We start from the raw sequence: 21,283 nt of genomic DNA on the forward strand, positions 1-21,283 counted from the left end.
TGTCTAATGCCCTAGACTTTGGGATTACACAGGTGCATAAAGCAGAATCTGTGTCTCTGAGGATCTTAGAATCTAGTAGAAAGGAGAAATCCTGGCCATTCTGGTTGTGGAAAGAGACTATTGTATACCATTTGGAAAATTAAAAGCCTGGGATCTGTACTGATTTCATTTATCTTGATCTGTAGATGAGCCATAGACCCATAGAATGAAAGGCAGAAAAAGAGATGAATAAACATAGCCAAATCTGACTGTAGTCTTGGATCTTAAGTAATGTTTTGGAATGATGTTATGTGTTAAACTCTTACAATAGTGGAATAATTGTATCTAAAAGGAAGGGAAGTTCTGGCAAACTATTATTAGTGAATTACCATTTGGAAGATGGACTATACTATGCTTCTATTCCCTCCTGAGGTTTATTAGAAAAGTGGATATAGATCCTTGTCTGTAACTTCCACCTCTCCAGTTTTAAAGGACTTAATGTGATTTCAACAAATGGATTTGAGCTATCCCAGGAGTTCTAGAGGCTACCAAATGTGGTGGGATACAATAGGCCCACTTTGTAAAGAGAAATAACTCTTTAAATAGTGGACATTTATGCCTCCAATGCACATTCCAAAATCCATCCTCATTATCGGTTTAGACAATTCAGCTAACATCTTCCAGCTGGAATCAATGTAGGCATTTTTATTAAGAAATAAGTTAGCTTTATAAAAGGTCCAGACATACCACTAAATTGTTTACAGTGGGAAAAAAAAACTTAAAAATAAAAAATAAATTAGCTTCAGTGTCCATCAGTAGCGGTATGTTTAAGTAAATTAGAATATATCCATTCAGTCAGATACTATGCACTCAACACTCAACAACAACGATGATGTACATTGATTGACATGGGAAATGTCCGTGAAAAATGTAATGTATATTTAAAACAACAGGTAGAATATGATTTTTTTTTAAGTGCGATAAAGTAAATGTATGTGCATGCCCACTCATCCTAAGGGCACTGAAATGCTTTCTCATCAGTACTGCCTTTTGGTGGTGTTCTCTGACCTAATGATAGGCTATCCCAGTTTGCCCAATAACTGGGCAGAAACTACATTCAACTTATTTTCAGTCTGTTGAAAGTGGTTTGGTTAGCAAGGGGGTCTTACCCAAAGGACAGCTGGAAAACAGAATTTTAGCATCTTTGAACCTTAGGAGCAGGTTAGTTATGGAATTAGAGAGGACTTCTCATCATCTCAGTCTTTGTAGCCCCCAGCCTATCCTCCAATCCAAGATAGTCAAATACAAGGACAGCAGTATTGACTGTGAGAATAAACTAAAATAATAAATATTCAGTTTCGATTCTGTCTAAATACCTACAAAGTGGGACAAGATATGGATAATTTTAAAAAATTATTTGGGCCCTTGCTTAAAAAACTTAAGTATGAAAATTCTTTGGAGATATAAACCACATGCTGCTGTTCAGAAGCAGTAAGTATTGGATTATGGATTAATTCAGTCAAGTGGCTACCGTTTATTAGCCAGCTTTCCCTGATAGGATAGCCCTCAGGAGACTAGTGCTCCCCAGTCAAAATTTCTGTGCGTGAGCTACAGTAGAATCTTGACTAGTCTTAGAATGCCAGTCCCTGGAATTGTTAGTCCAAGTCTTAATGAGGTATTAGACTACAAACTTGAAAGATTGGCACTGTGCAAGCCTTTGCAGGAAGGAAGCATTTGTAATAAGCTGAAATTGCTTAATCTCAAAATCAGTTAGTTTTGGGAATACATTTAAACGAAACAATCATCATGAACTTTCCAATTATTTTTTTCCTAATCTATGCTAAAATCCAAAAGGAATATTATTGGATTATCTGCTCTTTTGAATTAAATATCCCCGTGTGCCCCGTCATTTGCAAACATAAGTAAAGCTTTACCATGCTATATAGAATGTGGGAAATTTTTTTCTTCCAAAACTTGTTAACTCCATAGCCCCAAGGAATAAGCTGTATTTTGGACTATGAACTTGAGAGGAGTTTGTTTACTGATCAGCTAATCAGAAATTATTCAGACAAGAATCCTCAAGAAATTTCTTTATTGGCCCATTTCCCATTTCGCAGAGAAGAGCAAGCAGCAAGGAAGAGTAAATTGAAAGTCTATAGCTAATCAAGACTTTAGAACTATTTAATGTTTTGCTTACATATTCATCTGGCAATTTTTTAGAATTGTTTCAGTTCTGTAAATTCTTTATTTGTTGCATTTGATTATATTAAGTAAATAAATGTATTTGTTAATATTCCAAATTGTATCTGGGGAGTAACTATAGCATATAACTTCAGGTACCTAGATTTAAGATTATTTTGAAGGCGTATACCATCAATCCAGAGCAATCCTCCAGCTACTTGATTCATTACAAGCTCTGGCAAAAGAGCAGCTCTCCCACAGGATTCCAACGTGCGTAGAATAACATCATTAGTACTGTACTTCCTTCCTCTGGAGCTATTAACCATTCCCAGGAGAGAGAAGGGAAAACACATAACACCCATTGCTTATCAGAGTTATGAGTTCAGTAAATAATTATACCTTCTTGCTTTTGAGTGCAGTAGAATGAGGAAGTATATTACGGCTGCTAATAAACCACATTCAAATTACAGTCTCTAGAGCAACAACACAGTAATCCACATTTTCAAAAAAATCATAGCAACTCAATTTTTTAAAAGACATGTTTCTAATTGCAATTGCCATAATCAGTTATTTTCTGATGTGATGTTTTACTTTCAAAGAATTATTACCTTTGTAGAATAGTGAAATTTAAAATTAAATTAAAAGTTGAGACACATGTATTAAATAATACTCCAATTTAAAATGGAAGAACTGGAGATTGGAGGAAACTGAAATAAATGGAATTAGAATGACAGCAAAGTTTGAAGTTCTATTCCAGGATTCTTTGAACCAAACACTTGACAGCTCCCCAGTCATGTTAATTGCCTTTTTGTGTCTGTATATATTTCCATATGCTGAGTCATCATTTTGGCTTAAAATGCAGTCATTATAACAATATTGGCAATATTTAAATGTTCTTCCCTTTCATGCCTGCCTTATAGAACATACAGTTTCTGAACACAAACTGTTATTTTGTCTTTAAAATATTTTTCTAAAATATTATTAGTGCTTATAAAATAAAGATAGATAAAGAACATGATTGCCTTTAAAATACTATGATAGCAGAACTAAAGTTAAAGACATTTAAAATCCCCTATTCTCTCAAATTAAATTCATTTTGAGCCAGAGGTCTAGAAAGCTTAGCCTTTGGTATCGTGGGATGCCCAGGGCACCCTGACTCCCAGACCAAGGGAGCAGAATCTTTCTTGACTCATTTCCCTTTATCACAAACTCACCATATTCATGTCAAATGCCCACTGTCCATATATATTATTTTAGAAATTACAGCCATATAAGGGTGGGGGAGGGATAGTTAGGGAGTTTGGGATTGACGTGTACACACTGCTGTATTTAAAATGGATAACCAACAAGAACCTACTGTATAGCACAGGGAACTCTGCTCAATATTATGTAACAATCTAAATGGGAAAAGAATTTGAAAAACAGTAGATGCATGTATATGTATAACTGAATCACTTTGCTGTACACCTGAAACTAACACAACATTGTTAATCAACTATACTGCAATATAAAATAAAAAGTTTAAAAAGTTAAAAAATAAAAATACCATAAAAAAGAAATTAGAGCCATATAAATATATAGATTTTTCAGTAGACTCGTAGAATTTAGAGACAAAAAAGATCTTAGAAATTGTTCTGTGAGTGACCAACACTTGGTTCTGACTCACTACACATTTGCTGTGCAAGTAGGCAGCCGCTTCCCCGACACACAGGTATTGCAGCTGTGATGGCCTATGGCATGTGCCTCATGCTTTCCAGGCCAATCTCCATGTCTTTGCAGCTTTGCCTAAGAAAAGGCAAATGACCTTATGTAATATCTAGATATAATGATGCCCTATCTGATTTCCTGAAACCCTTCCCTGATTTACACTTAAGAGCCAGTGTAACCATTGATCTTATAATTTTACTGAAACACGTTAATTTTGTAGATTGAAAGAATGGCAACCAAAGCTATACTTTCATATAAACATATAGGTATTCGAAACCCAGCTTCCTTTCTGTTCACATGACATATCCTTTGCTAGTGCTTTTAATGTTTTGCTCCCTATATAATTAGTGATACAGTGCTGTTTTCCTTCTGCTATGAATGTGTGCAAAGACAAAGAGATTATATATATATATATATATGTATGTATATAAACCTTTTTAAATCTTTTTTTAACATATTGAAATTTTTTCAGTATATCTCTGGTTTTCTCTTGATTAACCACATTAATAGCAGAGAACAAATGCTTGCATACAAAAGTAATTTGAATTTTATTTAGTACATATACTGCTTAAGTTTCACATCTGAGTGTGCTGCCACAGCCTCTAACACCCTGAACTTGAAAAGAACCAGTCCCTGAAGATCTGGAAACTGGGCTGGGCTCCTTGGCCTGCCATCCTCTTCCTTCTCCCGGATGAAGTCATCATTCCCTCTTGCCCTGATATTGTGGCTTTTATAGTTTCTCTGGAACATAGAAATTTGGAGTTTTGCTAAATAGGTTTATTGACTTTGGTCAGTGATAGAACGATTGGAATAAAAAAATAACATGTCATGACAGCAAATTAGTGACCAATTACTGTATGCATTTGCCATATGTTAATAAAATTTGAAAGTAGCTGTTCATCCTATTTGGATGATTGGATATTCCTTTTATCTAAGCCAACGATGAAAATAAAAACTGACTCTCAGTCCCAGAAGTTAATAAACATAAGGCATTTTCTAAAATAAATGAATATGTGGTTTTCAGATCTCTGTCTTTTATTTCTGTTTATTTTTTATTAGGTTTACTATAAATCCGTGTTTGGGAGCAAAATCTAGATTTTACTCCAAAAAGAAACAGGGAGTAAGAGGGTGGCAGCCTACAATGTCAGATACCAGATTGTCATCATGTTTTCCTTTTCATCAGCATCCACAGCATGCCTGTGGCAGAAGCAGTGACAGAACTGGAAGGGTTTACCCAGGGTTGTGAATGCGTAAAATGAAAAACAAAGGGAATAGGAAACCTAGGGGACACCAAGAGCAGTATGTCAATGGGGCCAACTTAGAAAGAGAGGAAAGTGAGAAATCCACAAGCCTGCAAGGTTTGGCTTCAACTTAACCTTGCAGCCTTCTCTTCTGCCACCTTCCCTTCCCTCGACTCACCACTCTCAGGAGCTACCTCAGGTTCCTGGCTAGCCCTTCTGCTGTGTGTCTCTCTGTGTCCAGATTCTCCTTCTCTCCATTCTTCCCTCACTACTTGTTATTTACCCTTCAAGAATCTACTCAGGACTCGCCTCGAAGAAGCCTTCTGTGATCCCTTCCATGTTGGATTGCATGTCCTGGCCTTAGGTGCTCAGAACACTTCACACATTTAACTTGGCACTTACTCTATGTGATTGGAATTATTTACGCTTAGGTCTTTCTTTCCCATTACGCTATAAGGTCCTTAAGAGTGATTTATTCATTATAAGGATCCTTGTAACCCAGTGCCCTGCGTAGTCCCTGGCAAAGTGTAGGCATGCAGTAAATGTGAGTCTGAATGAAAACCAAAATGTGGGTTTTCAGCTTTCTGGAAGAGAATTTATTGGTCAGGAGAATCATTGACTTTATTCTTTATTTGAATTATCACCTGTGTTTGACATTTTAAGTAGCTCTCCAGAAATAAACTGTACCCAAGTGTATGACCATGTCTCAAGAGCCACTTTATGTGTATTTGTGTCAGTGTATGTTTAGGACTAACTCTTTTTAAAAAGCATTTCACTAAGATGAGCCACAAGGCAATAATTTTTTAAGTTTATTCCTTTGACCTCTTTCAGATTTGAATTACATAATTTTGTTGAATTTCTTGAGCGTAGATTAAATAGGTCATGGAATACATGAGTGCCTTAGAAAATAGGTAAAATTGTGTGAAGGGAAACATAAGAAAGGAAGTCTAGTAAATGGGGAGGAAGTTTAGAGCAGGGTGGAATGAGTATATAACTAACGAATCTTTGAAATATATCTTATATCCAAGAAAAATGTTGTATATAATGTGAATGTCTAAAAAAGTCCCTGGACTCTCAGACTGAAATTAATTAAAATGTTGAAAATGTAGAAAGGCTTAATATGGGATATGGAGCATGGTAGGGGTGTTTTGGTCTGATTTTGTTTTATATTCTACTTGGAATGGGTGTATATCTCTTTATGGCACCTGTACCTTCTAAAATATTTGTTCATCAACAGCAAGCACATAACAACTTCTTTCTGACTTAAGTCAAAAGTAATTTTCAATTTGAAGATAGGAATCAAAGCCTGAAACCAGTAGCCAAAGAAAGCAACACTGGATATTTTAAAATATACAGAGCGAACTATTAACTGAGGTGCCATTATTCAAAAGCTGTCTCTTTCACTTCTACTTAGAGCTGCAAAAAAATGGAATCATTCTGACCCATAACTCTTCACTCTCTTCTCTTCTTTAGTGGGATTGGAAGGAATTGGCCCTGGGCCTCAGGAGGCAGCAGTATTTTGGCAGAATTTGGAACTCTGCATTTGGAGTTTATACACTTGAGCTACTTATCAGGAAACCCCATCTTTGCTGATAAGGTGAGATTCTCCAATATACCTTGCACTGCAAAAAAGTACTTGTAGGAAACAATATCCCTCTCTGGGGAGATTTAGTAATACGGAATGTGGAAAAGAACCACCAATTTTAATGTAGCCCTTTATGAAGTTTTGTTACATGCAGCATTTCATTTAACCAAACTGTAAACCATTCTTTTCACGGCACCATTCTAAATCAGTGCAAGAGGGCCTCGCTTACATGTCTGTTTCTCTACACCTCAAGCAAGTAACTTTACGTCTCTGAATTTTTTCCCTTATCTAAAACTGTAGTGTTTTCTGGACTATGTGAACCATATACATGAAAGACATTTTAAACTCAAAGTGTTTTACAAATGCAAAGTAGCAATTGAATCAATTTCTCATTTTCAAGAAACACACCCATCACCCCACCACTCTGCCCTTAGCTTTCACCCCACTTGTCAGCTCCCCTTTACAGCAGAATTCTTTGGAAGAGTTGTCTGTGTTTGTTATCTTCTCTTCTTGACTCCCACTCCCTTGAATGCCTTCCCGCCGGGCTTTTCCCCCAGCCACACCAGTGAGGGCTGTGTTGCCAGATCCAATGGTCATTCTCACCTCCCCCTCCCTCTCTCCGTCCCTCTCCCTCTCCCTCTCAGCATTGGCACACTAGATCACTTCCTTCTCCATGGGCATTCTCTGCCCCTGGCTTGCCTCCGTCTTTGCCAGGTGCTCCTTCTCAGTCTCCTCTGTTGCATCTTCTTCATCACCCCAACCTCTAAACATTGGAAAACCCCAGGACTCAAACCGGGGCCTCTTCTTTTTACATTCACTCGCTCCATTATTTCATTCAATCTCATGACTTTACATAGTATCTGTAGGCTGTTAACTCCACATTTGTAATTCCAATTCCAACCTGTCCCCTGAACTCCAGGCTCTATAGCTAAGTACCTATTCAGCATTTCCACTGAAAGGTCTGTCAGACAACTCCCACTTAAAATGTCTCAGACTCAGGCCCTACACTGGCTTTTACTCTAGTCTTCATTATCTGGGTAAAGACGCCTCAGTTTACCCAATGGCTCAGACCAGAAATCTTGAGGTCGTCCTGGTTCCTCTCTTTTTGGTAAACCTGAGATCCAATCCATCAAGAAATCCTTTGTATCCCGTTACCTGTGCTGCTACCCTAGTCCAGGGATCCATCATCTCTTACCTGGACTGTGCAGTAGCCATCTGACTACCACTTCCTCCCTTGCCCCCTCAGTCACACTGATCCTGTAAAAACACAAGTTTTCAATGGCTTTGCGTCACACTCAGTAAGATGAGCCCACATTATGGTCTGTGAGGCCTGCAAGATGTGGGCCCTGGCCACCTCTAGGCTCTCTGACATTCTCCCCTTTGCTTCCTCACCTCCACCCTTGGTGGTCTTGCCAGACCCACCCTTTTCTCAGGGCTTTTTTGTACTTGCTCTTCCTTCTGCCCACGTGCTCTTCCTCCATTGCTCTGCATGACTTACTCCTTCATTCCTTTAAATTTCTGCTGAAACACTCTCCCAGTAGCCTCCCCAGACCACCCTGACTAACAGAGTACACCCTCACCACCTCACATCACTCTGTCCCATTAGTCTTTTGTATTGTTTTCATAGCATTTATTACCACCTGATATATTTATTTGTTTGTTAGCTGTCTCACTCCACTGGATGCAAATTCCAAAATGGTAATGACTTCGTTTATCCACTGATACATCCTAGTTCCTTCTGTGGTGTCTGCCATACGGTAGATCAGTGTGACTATATTCACTTACAGTTATTATTTTTGTAAGCTGGTGGCAACTCTCTTTGCTCTAATTCTGCATCATTTAAATCAACTTTTTTTTTTCTAACATGGAAAAATGGAATCAAGAAAGAGAGAAGAATGATACCAAACTTGTTCTTCATATGTTCATAGTAACATTCCATTTTCTATTGTAGGTAATGAATATTCGAACAGTACTGAACAACCTGGAAAAACCACAAGGCCTTTATCCTAACTATCTGAATCCCAATAGTGGACAGTGGGCTCAATGTAAGTCAAAAGTTAAGCATTGTTGATACAGATGAACTTATTTGCAAAGCAGAAGTAGAGACACAGACGTAGAGGATGGAAGTATGGATACCGGGGGTGGGGGGTGGATGGTGGTGTGATGAACTGGGAGATTGGGATTGACATATATACACTACTATGTATAAAATAGATAACTAATGAGAACCTACTGTATAGCACAGGGAACTCTACTCAGTGCTCTGTGATGACCTAAATGAGAAGGAAATCCAAAAGAGAGGGGGTATAGCGACTTCCCTGGTGGTTCAGTGGTAAAGAATCCACCTTCCAATGCAGGGGACCCAGCTTCGATCTCTGGTAGGGGAACTAAGATCCCGCGTGGCGTGGGGCAACTAAGCCCATGCGCCGCAACTACTGAGCTCGTGCGCCTCAACTAGAGAGCCCAAGTGCTGCAAACTACAGAGCCCACGCACTCTGGAGCCCCTGTACCACAACTAGAGAGAGAAAACCCACATACCACAACTAGAGAGAAGCCTGCACACCACAACTGGAGAGAAGCCCACGTGCCGCAAGGAAAAATCCCGATGCCTCAACGAAGATCCCACGTGCCGCAACTAAAACGCGACATGGCCAAAAAAATATAAATAATTAATTTAATTTAATTTAAATTAAATGAAAAAGAGAGGGGATACACATATATGTATAGCTGATTCACTTTTCTGCACAACAGAAACTAACAACATTGTAAAGCAACTATACTCCAATAATTAATAATAAAAAAAAGTTAAGCATTGTTTTAGCTCTTTATGATACCCAGCACTGTTCTAGTAACAGAGAGAAGGAACACCAAGAAAAGCACAAATCTTGTTGGAGAATCTTTAGAAAAGGGGAAAGGGAGCATGGTTCCTTTAATAAATAGGCTTCTGTCATAAGACAGACTGTAAATGTTACCGGGGAACTAGATTGTTTATTTTTCATGCATAACTGTGAGCATGATGATCTGTAAGCACACTTAAAGCTGTTAATCAGAAAGGGAATATCTGGTCAGGGTACTGTGGGGATGCTAGCCTATAATAAACTGGTTATATAGATAAGAAAATTGTTCCTTTGTGCTAATGACTAACAAGGTTTACCCAGACTAACTAGAGTGTTCTATTTTGTAACATTTTCTCTTTCTGTTTGGCTACAGGATGGGAGAGGAGCCTGAGTCTTTAAGGATTGAGAAATTGTAAGAGCAAACAGGGTACTTTAGTCAATTTTAAGCCAGCAGATAAAGGCTTCCTGCCAGGAGAGGTAACTTTACCGTAGAAGAAAGTATTGTGCTAGAAGCCCTCACTTCAGATCCTTAGGGACTTTGGCCAGGCATATAAAGATTCAGAGTAGCTGAGAGAAATGTTCTCAAGCTGATTTGGAAAAACAGTGGTAGATTAAGCAGCACCTGAGAGCAAATGAAAAATCCTAAGTGAGATGTCTAGCTGTGCCGTGGATGTTAGCGACGTCTTGAAATTTTACTCTAATTTGAGTTTTTTTCTTTGTATTTAAATATGATGTTCCTAGATGATTATGCCTCGCTGTTACTTTAGAAGTATTTTTCTTAAAGAATAATGTAGTAGAAAAAATGTGCTAGAATCTATGTCTGTGTTAGTAATGTCTATGGAAGGCCCTAGCATTGAGACCACAACACCATGGTCAAGGTTGCCACTTAACCTAAGTGTGGTCTGCAGATCACTAGATGTCCCTGAAATCTCTCAGGGGACCTACAAAATCAAAGCTATTTTTATAATAACACTAAGACTTTCTGCCTTTTTTACTGTGCTGACAGTTGCAGTTACATTGCAAAAGCAATGGTGGACAAAACTGCTGAAGCAATAGTGATAGCCATGGCAGAGACACTAGATAGTACTAACACCAGGCATACCTCAGAAACATTGTGGGTTCAGTTCCAGGCCACTGCAATAAATCAAATATCACAATAAAGCTAGTCACACATTCTTTTTTATTTCCCAGTGCATATAAAAGTTATGTTTACACTCTACTGTAGTCCATTAAGTATGCAGTAGTATTATGTCTAAAAAACACTGTATATACTTTAATGTAAAAATACTTTACTGCTAAAAAATGCTAGCCATCTTCTGAGCCTTCAGTAAGTCATAGTAATATCAAAGATCACTGATCACATATGACCATAAAAAAATAATAGTAATGAAAAAGAAATATCATGAAAATTTTCAAACTGTGACACAGAGACACAAAGTGAGCAAATTGTGTTGGGAAAATGATGCTGATAGACTTGCTCAATGCAGGGTTGTCACAAACTCTCAATTTTTATAAAACGAAGTATCTGCAAAAGGCAATAAAATGAGATATACCTGTGGTCATATCCTTCACTGCAGATAACAAATAAAAAGATGCCAGTTTCACTCATGAATGCTCTTAATGAAGCAAAAAATTTACTGATTCTAGTAAATCTCAATCATTGAGTGCACATCATTGTAATATTCTGTATGATTAAATGGAAAGGATGCTTAAGGTGTTTGTGCTGCATGATGAAAAATAGTGGTTGCCTCATAGAAAAGCACTCGTGTGATTGAGTTGCAAGCTGAACTAGCCGCATGTTGTTTCACAAGTCACCATTTTTACTTGAAAGAACTACTGAAGACAAACTGGTTATTCAGACTTGGGTAATTGATAGACGTGGTCGCAAAAATGAGCACGTTGCTTCCAGGAAAACTAACAGTATCTGTGCCAAAGGTAAAACTTGAGCTTCTAAATGAAAATTAGAATTTTGAAAAACTTGCACATTGCCACCATAAGCTTAATGTCTTTCACCAACACTAAAAGACTCTTCTGCTGAGATTGGTGATGATATTAACAAATATGGTTTTTCAATGTTGTATAATCAAATGTATCAACATCTGGAAGATGTGCATAATTCAGTGAACCAATATTTTCCAAATGACCAATGCATGCTGCTATAAAATCATGTGTGAGAAAAAGTGCATTCAAAGTGCAAGATGGCCCAGTGGATTTTAATGTAATAGTGCAAAAATTAATCGATGTGGTTTCTAACTCCACATTGCAACTGTTAAAAAACTTTGACCACTTGTCAAGTTTTGTTGTAGTACCAAAGAAAAATTACCCACAATTATCTGAAAAGACTATCAGAATACTCTTTGTTTTCCAACTGTATAAATGTGTGAGGCTGAATTTTCTTCATATATTTCAGCCAGAACAACATATAGCAGCAGATTGAATGTAGAGCAGATGTGAAAATCCAATTGTCTTCTAGTACAGCAAACATTAAAGAGATTTGCAAAAATGTAAAATGGTATCAGTCTTCCCACTAATTATTTTTGTTTTGTAAAATGTAACATATTCTTATGAAAAATCTATATATTAATATAATGGGTATATTATTACTTTAAATAAATTAATAAAATATTTTAAATTCTGTTTTAACTTCCAATATGGTAAATATTGATGGATATTACATAAACAAGTTCTTTAGGGTGCTTATTCGTTTTTGAGAGTGTAAAAGGGTGCTGAGGCTAAAAAGTGTGAGGGCCACTATAGTATTTGGGATAAAATAGAACCTGAGTAGCTTTCTGAGTTCAAGATAACTAGATACGATTCTCTGAAAGGACAAGCGTTTTTAGAGTTCTCCTTCTCACGAAAGATTTCAAAAGTTGAAAAAAAGTCTCTATGATTTACTTTTTTCTTCCTGTGATATAGGATTTAGAAGTCACTATGAAGAGGGACAAAAAGAGTCAGTTGTTCTGGAACATGCCAGCTTCACCTTCTGGGTCACCAATACACTACGTATTTGGCCATGCTTCCTGGTACAAAGGGCCCTTTGTAATTGGATTGTTTATGGGCCAATTCCTGATGGAAAAACAAATAGGGTTCATGAGTCCCCCGTCTCTCTTCCCCCACCCCCATCCTGTGTTCCAGCCACAAGGAAGACACACTTTTTTTTATTCTTTAATCAAGGTCTGCTTGGCCATATCCAGGTCTTGGCTTGTGCTGTTTCCTCAGCCCTTTTACTGCACTTCTAACTCTACCAAGAACCAGCTCAATCTCCATTTCTTCTAGGTGGCTTTCTTCAAGACACTGGTTGGAAATTGTTAGCACCCACTCCTCCTCTGCCCGCCCCCTTCTTCCTCCTCTGTCCCAACACTTTGTGTACGTTCCTATCACAGTCTTTCCCTAATGATTCATATACATACCCATCTTCCTATGGATCCAAAACTTTTGAGGACAGTGACTTCGCCATATTTGTTAACTCAGCACATAGTATCTTCCAGCTAGTAGGAGCTTACTTGAATTTTGTGAATACTCATGCAGTCCGTATCCAATCTGACTTTTTCTGCCTCTGCTTTTAATAATGGTTCTGTTTTTCCTCTCTGAACAATTTGTCTCCTGCTCCTCAATTGTGGCTGAGAGGCAACATCCGGTCCTGGTCAATGATAATATCTCTTGACTATTGAGGCCAAATATGGGGCTCCGTGTCTTATAAACAGAACAATTATCACCCTTCTTCAGTTAACATAGCAACGTTATATGTGTGTGTGTGTGTATCTATAAAACATGGTGGTACTAGTATCATTGGGGGATTGCTTTGAGGAGAGAAGTTCAGATTCAGATGAAGTCTATAAAATTAAAAAGTGAAGATGCTGAGTATTTAATCCTTTTTGTCTTGATTCTTTTGATATTTTTTTTTCTCTTTTTAAGTATTAGGAATCCTTTTATGTGACCTAATCCTACTGAAAAGAAAAGAATACATTACCCCTTTTATAGAAAAGAAAAGAATACATTACCCCTTTTATAAAAGAACATAATATTTGAGTAGCTATTATACACATTATGTTTAGAGCATTTGGGAATAAGAATACCACATATGTTCTTTCTAGAAGTAGACAGTCCTTTCCTGCTGATAAAATCAGGCATGTTCTCTCTTACAGCCACTGAGATATTTACACAGGACTTTGTTGCCAACACAAATAGTCATCCAGACATGGGGGAAGCTTAGTGAGTGATATGCTAAATTATCAAAAAGACCTTTTCTTGTTTCTCCTTTATGTTCCTTTATGTTCCTTTATTTTGATTCTTTCCAAATATAAAAATTTTATAGGTAGGAAAATAGAAAATTAACCAGCACTTAGCAACATTACTTAAAACAAATATGTAAACCCTTTTCCTTTTTTAAAAAATCACCAAATGCCCAAGCTTGCTTCTTCCTTCATTATAGAATCATAACCCAAGGGAGAAGAAAATGAAGCTGCTTCTGGCTGTTAGTTTTCAACTCTCATTGCTTTAACTCTAAAGGACATGTCTGGAGCATGGCCATCATTTCCTATTACTTATTTAGTCCCCGTTATTTTGACAGTAACTGGACGTGATTTGCTTTACCACACATCTCTTGCATTTGTCTCCTGCAGTCATGTTTATAACAACAGGGCTTATTATCGATGGAATAGTACTTAGTCTATTTAGTTTGTAAATGTCAGAGGTTTCTGTGGCCATTTATTTAGGAAATTGTAAAGGTCACTTCAAACTGCTCTTTTAAGGATCAGCCTTACAATTATAAAAATACTAATTTTACATTAAAATTAAAACTGTAATTCTGGACTTCCTGCAAAAGAAAATCACATATTTACTTAAAAATATAGCCATTCTGGGCTTCATAGGTGTAGTCCTTAATAAGACTGACTTAAAAGAATTTTGCTTTGTTCATCAGTTTTTTACTGAGTACCTACTATGTGCAAGATGCTTTTTAGGAGCTGATGTGGACTGGGAAACATCATAGGTCTGGTCCCTGCCCTCCTGGATCATAATCTTATGAAGGAGACAAAAAAAATTTCACCATCTTATGAAAGTGCAGGTGAGGTGTGGTACACATGTGCGATCAGAAAGTGTATAATGAGAGAACTTAGTGGGCATCAGATATGAAATATGAGTCAGGATTACTAAATGAAGGGAAAAGGAATCAGGGAGCGCACTTCAGACAGAGAGAACAATGCCTTTAGAATCCCTGAGGTGGGAAGGAGCCTGATGGTTTTGAGAAACCAAAAGAGGGACCATATAGCAAGACAGCAGAGAGCAGATAGAGCAGAACTGATAATATAGAGAAGATTGAGGTCATACAGGGCCTCCCAGGTCTCCAGAGACCCAGGCTTTGACTCTCCATCATTGAAGGCTTCAAGTAAGGGCTGATCTGATTCACATGTTAAAAGGATTGCTCTGGCATTCATTAATGTGGGAAATAGATTGGAGTGGCACTGCCATCAGAACTTTGTGTGATAATGAAAATGTTCTGTATCTCCCCTCTTCAGTGCAGTAGCCACAGGCCACATGTATGAGCACTAGTGTGGCTGAAGAACTGATTTTTTTTTAATTTTATTAAGTTTAAATAGCAAGATGCTATCACAGTGCAGGAGACCAGATAATTTGCCATTGCAGACTCAGGCAGGGCACAGTGGTAGCTTGGGCCAGAATCACATTAATGAGGACAGGAAGGAGTAGATGCACTTAAGAGATACATTGGAGGTAAAATGAGTAGAGTTCAGTAACTCATTGAATATGGGAGTGAAGGAGAGAAGAGGTAAAGAATGACTATTTGATGTCTGACTTGTGCAGACTTGGCAGGATGATGGCGCCACTTAGTGAGATAGGGACCAAGGCTAAGATAAGGTTGAGGAGGAAAAGATAATGCATTCACTTTTAACCTGTGTTCAATTTTAGGTCCCCATGTCCAAGTGGAGTTGTTGGGTGGGACTCAGGAGAAAATTGTCTTGATAGTACTATAAAAACCAATTTACTTTTGTGTAACTAAATCAACTAATAAAGGTTTTATTTTTTTAATAGATACATAAAGTTAGTTTCAAGTTATGAAACTTCAAATGCAAATTTCCCAAATAAGACTACCTAATTAACGCACAAATTCTCTATGAATTCTAGGAATGATATTTCAAAGAGAGTATGTCTCTGTTTTTGTAGGTAAATATGCTTGAAAAGTAACAGTATTGATTCAAGCAGTAGGCAAAAGAATATGTACATTTAGTGTTATATGTTAGGGAGCAAGTGATTCCAAGTTTGAGACCCTGTGTGGGCTGAAGAGTTAGCTTGCACCTACCAATGTTATAATCTCATTTAGCCCCTCTAAACCTCAGTTTTCTCACTTTTAATGAGGATTACCTACCTATAAGTCAAAGACTGTTTGTATAGCAATAATATAAATATGTAGTGGATCTGGCATAATAAATGACAGTGGAGGGGGATGTTCGGATTGGAGTACATTGATTCCTCCCTATCTGCAGGGGATTGGTTCCAGGACCCCAGGGATACCAGAATTCATGGATGCTCAAGTCCCTTATGTAAAATGGCATAGTATTTGCATATAACCTATGCATATCCTCCAGATACTTTAAATCATCTCTAGATTATTTATAATACCTAATACAATGTAAATGCTATGTAAATACAATGTAAATGCCATGTAAATAGAATTTGGCTGTGCATGGCAAGTTGAAGTTTTGCTTTTTGGAACTTCCTTGAATTTTTTTATCATATTTTCAATCCACAGTTGATTGAATCTACTGATGGGGAACCTACAGATATGGAGGGGTGACTGTATTAAAAAGAAAAACTTCTCCTGCCCTGTCTTCTTTCTTACCTCTCTCAAAGGATTTTGACCCTTCAGATTGATAACACTACAAAACCTATCAAATAATAAAAATTATAATACAAGAAGCTGAGGAGCTTCTGGTTATATTGCAAGCCAGTTTTGTTTTTGTTTTTTTTTTAAGATTTGATGATACTCATAGCTTTGACATAGTTTATTATTGAGAGATAAAGCAATTAAAAATATATTTGAATATATATGGTAAAACATTTTAATTTGGTATTTTTACTAAAGAAACAGAGTAAAAATAGAATTAGGGTTGATTATATATTTTTTATCTGCATGTTTACAATACTACATTGGTAATTATTTAAAGTATATCACATTAGTTAACAGCACATCTGCTCATTTCAGAATATCTTTCTGAAAACAAGAGATTTGTTGGAATTTAAATGTAACATTGAGTTGCAGTTGACTTAACGGTTTTGCATTCTAGTTACTAATATGATTTTACTGCATTATCTGAATTAAAGTCTGAATCAGTCTAAGATTCATTTCCCTCTCTTTGCAGATCATGTATCAGTTGGAGGACTTGGAGACAGCTTTTATGAATATTTGCTAAAGGCATGGTTAATGTCTGACAAGACAGATCTACAAGCTAAGAAGATGTATTTCGATGCTATTAAGGTAAACCCAAATTTAAATCATCGTTGCCACTCAACTAACTTATAACTTGCATATTAATCAAGCTTTAATGAAAAAATGGAATACTACCTGAGTGGGTTACAAAATGTTTCCAGTTAGGTAGAGTTCAATATGTGCTAATATAATTATAACAATAATAATCATACTTGATAATGTTTAGTTCTAATAGGGCAGTTAAAAGTTTTTTTCATGGTTCAAACCTCAGTTAAGATTCACACGTCTGAAAAAGGGGTATTTTTCTTCAACAAGTATGAGTTCCCTATTAGAGTCACACTTAAAATTATGGAGAGGAAAAAATCCTGAATTTATTATATATTCTAAAAATTGAGGAAGTTAAAATTGCCCAAGATTACAGACAATCCTAATGGCTACCTCCCTTTGAAGAATAGTACTTTCAAATAAAAATCTGAACTAACCGAACTAATACTTAATCGAAGATTATTAATAGTTTTCAAAGGTCCTTTGTGATGGAGGAGGAATGAGAGTGAACAAATATTTGAATTACCTTCTGTGTTCTAAGTAGTGTGTTAGATAGATACTTTATGTAGTGTTTGTTTCCTTAACTAGTTTTTTTTAAATTTTTATTTTATATTGATTAACAATGTTGTGTTGTTTAAATAGTTTTTTTTTAAAGTGAAATGTAGTTGATGTATGATATTATGTTAGTTTCAGGTGTACTATATAGTGATTTGACATTTGTATATGTTATGAAATTATCACCACAATGAGTCTAGTAACCATCTGTCCCCATACAAAGTTATTACAGTATTATTGACCATATTCCGTATGCTGTATATTGCATCCCTGTGGCTTATTTTATAATTGGAGGTTTGTACCTCTTAATCCTCTTCACTTATTTCTCCTGCTCCCTCATCCCCCTCCCCTCTGGCAACCACCCATTTGAACACTTAGGTTGCTTCCATATCTTGGCTATGGGAAAAAATGCAGCAGTGAACATGCAGGTGCATATATCTTTCCATATTAGTGTTTTTGTTTTCTTCAGATAAATACCCTAAAGTGAAATCGCTGGATCGTATGGCAGTTTTATAGTGACTGCACCAATTTACAATCCCAAAATAGCGCACAAGGATTCCCTTTTCTTCATATCCTCACCAACACATGTTATTTGTTGTCTGTGATGATAGCCATTCTGGCAGGTGTGAGATGTTATCTCATTGTGATTTTCATTTGCATTTCCCTGATGATTAGTGATCTTGAGCATCTTTTCATGTGTCTGTTGGCCGTCTCTCTGCCTTCCATCTTCTTTGGAAAAATGTCTATTCAGGTCTTCTGTCCATTTTAGCCTGGTTATTTGTTGAGGTGTATGAGTTCTTTGTGTATTTTGGATATTAATCCCTCATCAGATATATTTTCAAATATCTTCTCCCATTTAGTAGGTGGCCTTTTCACTTTTTTTTTTTTTTGTTAGTTTCCTTCACTGTGCAAAAGCTTTTTAGTTTGTTGTAGTCTCACTTGTTTATTTTTTATTTTATTTTCCATCCCTGAGGAGACAGATCAAAAAATATATATATAGATATAGATATAGATATACACACATATAGATATATATATATATATATTGCTAAGACCAATGTCAAAAGAGAGCACTGCCAGTGTTTTCTTGTAGGAGTTTTATAGTTTCAGGTCTACACTTAAATCTTTAATCAATTTTGAATTTATTTTTATATATGGTGTGAAAAAGTAGTCCAGTTTGATTCTCTTGCATGTAGCTGTCCAGTTTTCCCATCACCATTTATTGAAGAGGCTGTCTTTTTCTCACTGTATATTCTTTCCTCCTTTATCATAGATTAATTGATCATATAAGTGTGGGTTTATTTCTGGGCTCTCTATTCTGTTCCATTGATCTATGTGTCTGTTTTTGTGACTGTACTGTATGGTTTTTATTACTGTAGCTTTGTAGTATAGTTTGAAAGCAGAGAGTCTAATACCTCCAGCTTTGTTCTTCTTTCTCAAGATTGGTTTGATTATTTGGGATCTTTTGTGGTTCCATACAAATTTTAGAATTATTTGTTCTGGTTCTATAAAAAAATGTCTTTGGTAGTTTGATAGGGATTGCATTGAATCTGTTGATTGCCTTGGGTAGTCTGGACATTTTAACATTTAAGTGTATATTAATTTTGTATCCTGCAATTTTACTGAATTTATTTATTAGTCCTACTACTTTGGTAGTGTCTTTAGGATTTTTCTATATATAGTATGTCATCTGCAAAAAGTGACAGTTTTACTTTTTCCTTTGCAATTTGGACTTCTTTTATTCTTTTTCTTGTCTATTTGCTGAGGCTAGGCCTTCCAAAACTATGTTGAATAAAAGTGACAAGAATGGGCATCCTTGCCTTGTTCCTGATCTTGTTGCTTTCAGCTTTTTATCATTTATTATGATGTTGGCTATAGATTTGTCATATATGGGCTTAATTATCTTGAGGTATATCCCCTCTGTATCTACTTTGTTGAGATTTTTAATCATAAATGGATGTTGAATTTTGTCAAAAGCTTTTTCTACATCTATTGAGATGATCATATGAGTTTTCTCCAATTTGTTAATGTAGTATAGCACATTGATTGATTTGCAGATACTACACCATCCTCGCATCCCTGGGATAAATCCCACTTGATCATGGTGTATGATCCATTTCATTTATTGTTGAATTTGGTTTGCTAATATTTTGTTGAGGATTTTATCATCTATGTTTATCACTGATATTGGCCTGTATTTTTTTTTTTTTTTTGATTTTGGTATCAGGGTAAAACTGGCCTTATAGAATTTCAGAAGCATTCCTCCTTCTTCAGTTTTCTGGAATAGTTTGAGAAGAATAGGTGTTAACTCTTCTCTAAATGTTTGGTAGAATTCACCCATGAAGCCAACTGATTCCAAACTTTTGTTTGTTGGAACTTTTTTTTTTATTACTGATTCAATTTTTTTACTGGTAATTGGTCTATTAATATTTTCTATTGATATTTCCAGTTCCATCTTAGGAGATTATTTATTTCTAGGAATTTTTTCATTTCTTCTAGGTTGTCCATTTTATTGACATATAAATGTTCGTAGTAATCTCTTATGATCCTTTTTATTTCCATGGTATCATTTTAACTTCTCCTCTTTCATTTCTGATTTATTTATTTGGGCCCTCTCTTTTTTTCTTGATGAGTCTGGCTAAAGGTTTATCAATTTTGTTTATCTTTTCAAAGAACCAGATCTTAGTTTCTTTGATCTTTTCTATTGTTATTGCAGTTTTTTGGTCTCTATTTTATTTATTTCTGCTCTACTAACTTTGGGTTTTGTTTGTTCTTTTTCTGTTTCCTTTGAGTGTAAGTTTAGGTTGTTTATTTGAGATATTTCTTGTCTCCTGATGTAGGCTTGTATTGCTATAAACTTCCCTCTTAGAACTGCTTTTTCTGTGTCCCATAGATTTTAGATCAATGTGATTACATTTTCACTTGTCTCCAGGTATTTTTTTATTTCTTCTTTGATTTCTTCAGTGATCCACTGGTTGTTACTAGTGTATTGTTTAGCCTCCACATGTTTATGTTTTTTGCATTTTTTCTTGTAGTTTATTTATAGTCTCATAGCATTGTGGTGAGAAAAGTTGTTTGATACGATCTCAGTTTTCTTAAATTATCTATTTATTAAGTCTGTTTGGTCTAATGTGTCATTTAAGGTCAGTGTTTCCTTATTTTCTTTCTGGATGACCTGCCTATTGATGTGAGTGGGGGTGTTTAAGTCCCTTACTATTATTGTGTTACTGTCAATTTCTCCTTTTATGTCTGTTAATATTTGCTTATGTATTTAAGTGGTCTTATGTTGGGAGCATATATATTTACAATTATTATATCTTCATCTTGGATTGATCCCTTGATCATTATGTAATGTCCTTTTTTGTTTCTTTTTACAGTCTTTGTTTCAATTCTATTTTGTCTGATATGGTATTGCTTCCAGATTTCTTTCCATTTCCATTTGCATGGAATAACCTTTTTTATCTATCAGTCTGTGTGCCTTTAGATCTGAAATGAGTCTCTTGTAGGCAGCATATATATGGGTCTTGATTTTTCCATATATATGGGTCTTGATTTTTCATGCATTCAGCCACTCTATGTCTTTTGATAAGAGCATTTAGTCCATTTACACTTGAAATAATTATTATACGTATGTACTTTTTGCCATTTTGTTCATTGTTTTCATAGTTCTTTTTAGTTTCTTTCTTATTCTTTTGCTCTCTTCCCTTGT

General features: G+C 36.1%; 1 protein-coding gene across 1 annotated transcript in view; it reads left to right on the plus strand.

Annotated features, from left to right (window-relative positions):
- The window catches only part of MAN1A1 (mannosidase alpha class 1A member 1), a 165,217-nt gene that overhangs the window by 125,069 nt on the left and 18,865 nt on the right, over positions 1-21,283 (plus strand). The window contains exons 7-9 of the mRNA XM_059941319.1: positions 6,582-6,705; positions 8,645-8,738; positions 16,907-17,022. Of these exons, the coding sequence (XP_059797302.1) occupies positions 6,582-6,705; positions 8,645-8,738; positions 16,907-17,022 (334 nt within the window). The remainder of the gene's footprint in view (positions 1-6,581; positions 6,706-8,644; positions 8,739-16,906; positions 17,023-21,283) is intronic.

Source organism: Balaenoptera ricei, chromosome 12 (assembly GCF_028023285.1).
Source record: "Balaenoptera ricei isolate mBalRic1 chromosome 12, mBalRic1.hap2, whole genome shotgun sequence".
Classification (NCBI taxonomy): Eukaryota; Metazoa; Chordata; class Mammalia; order Artiodactyla; family Balaenopteridae; genus Balaenoptera; species Balaenoptera ricei.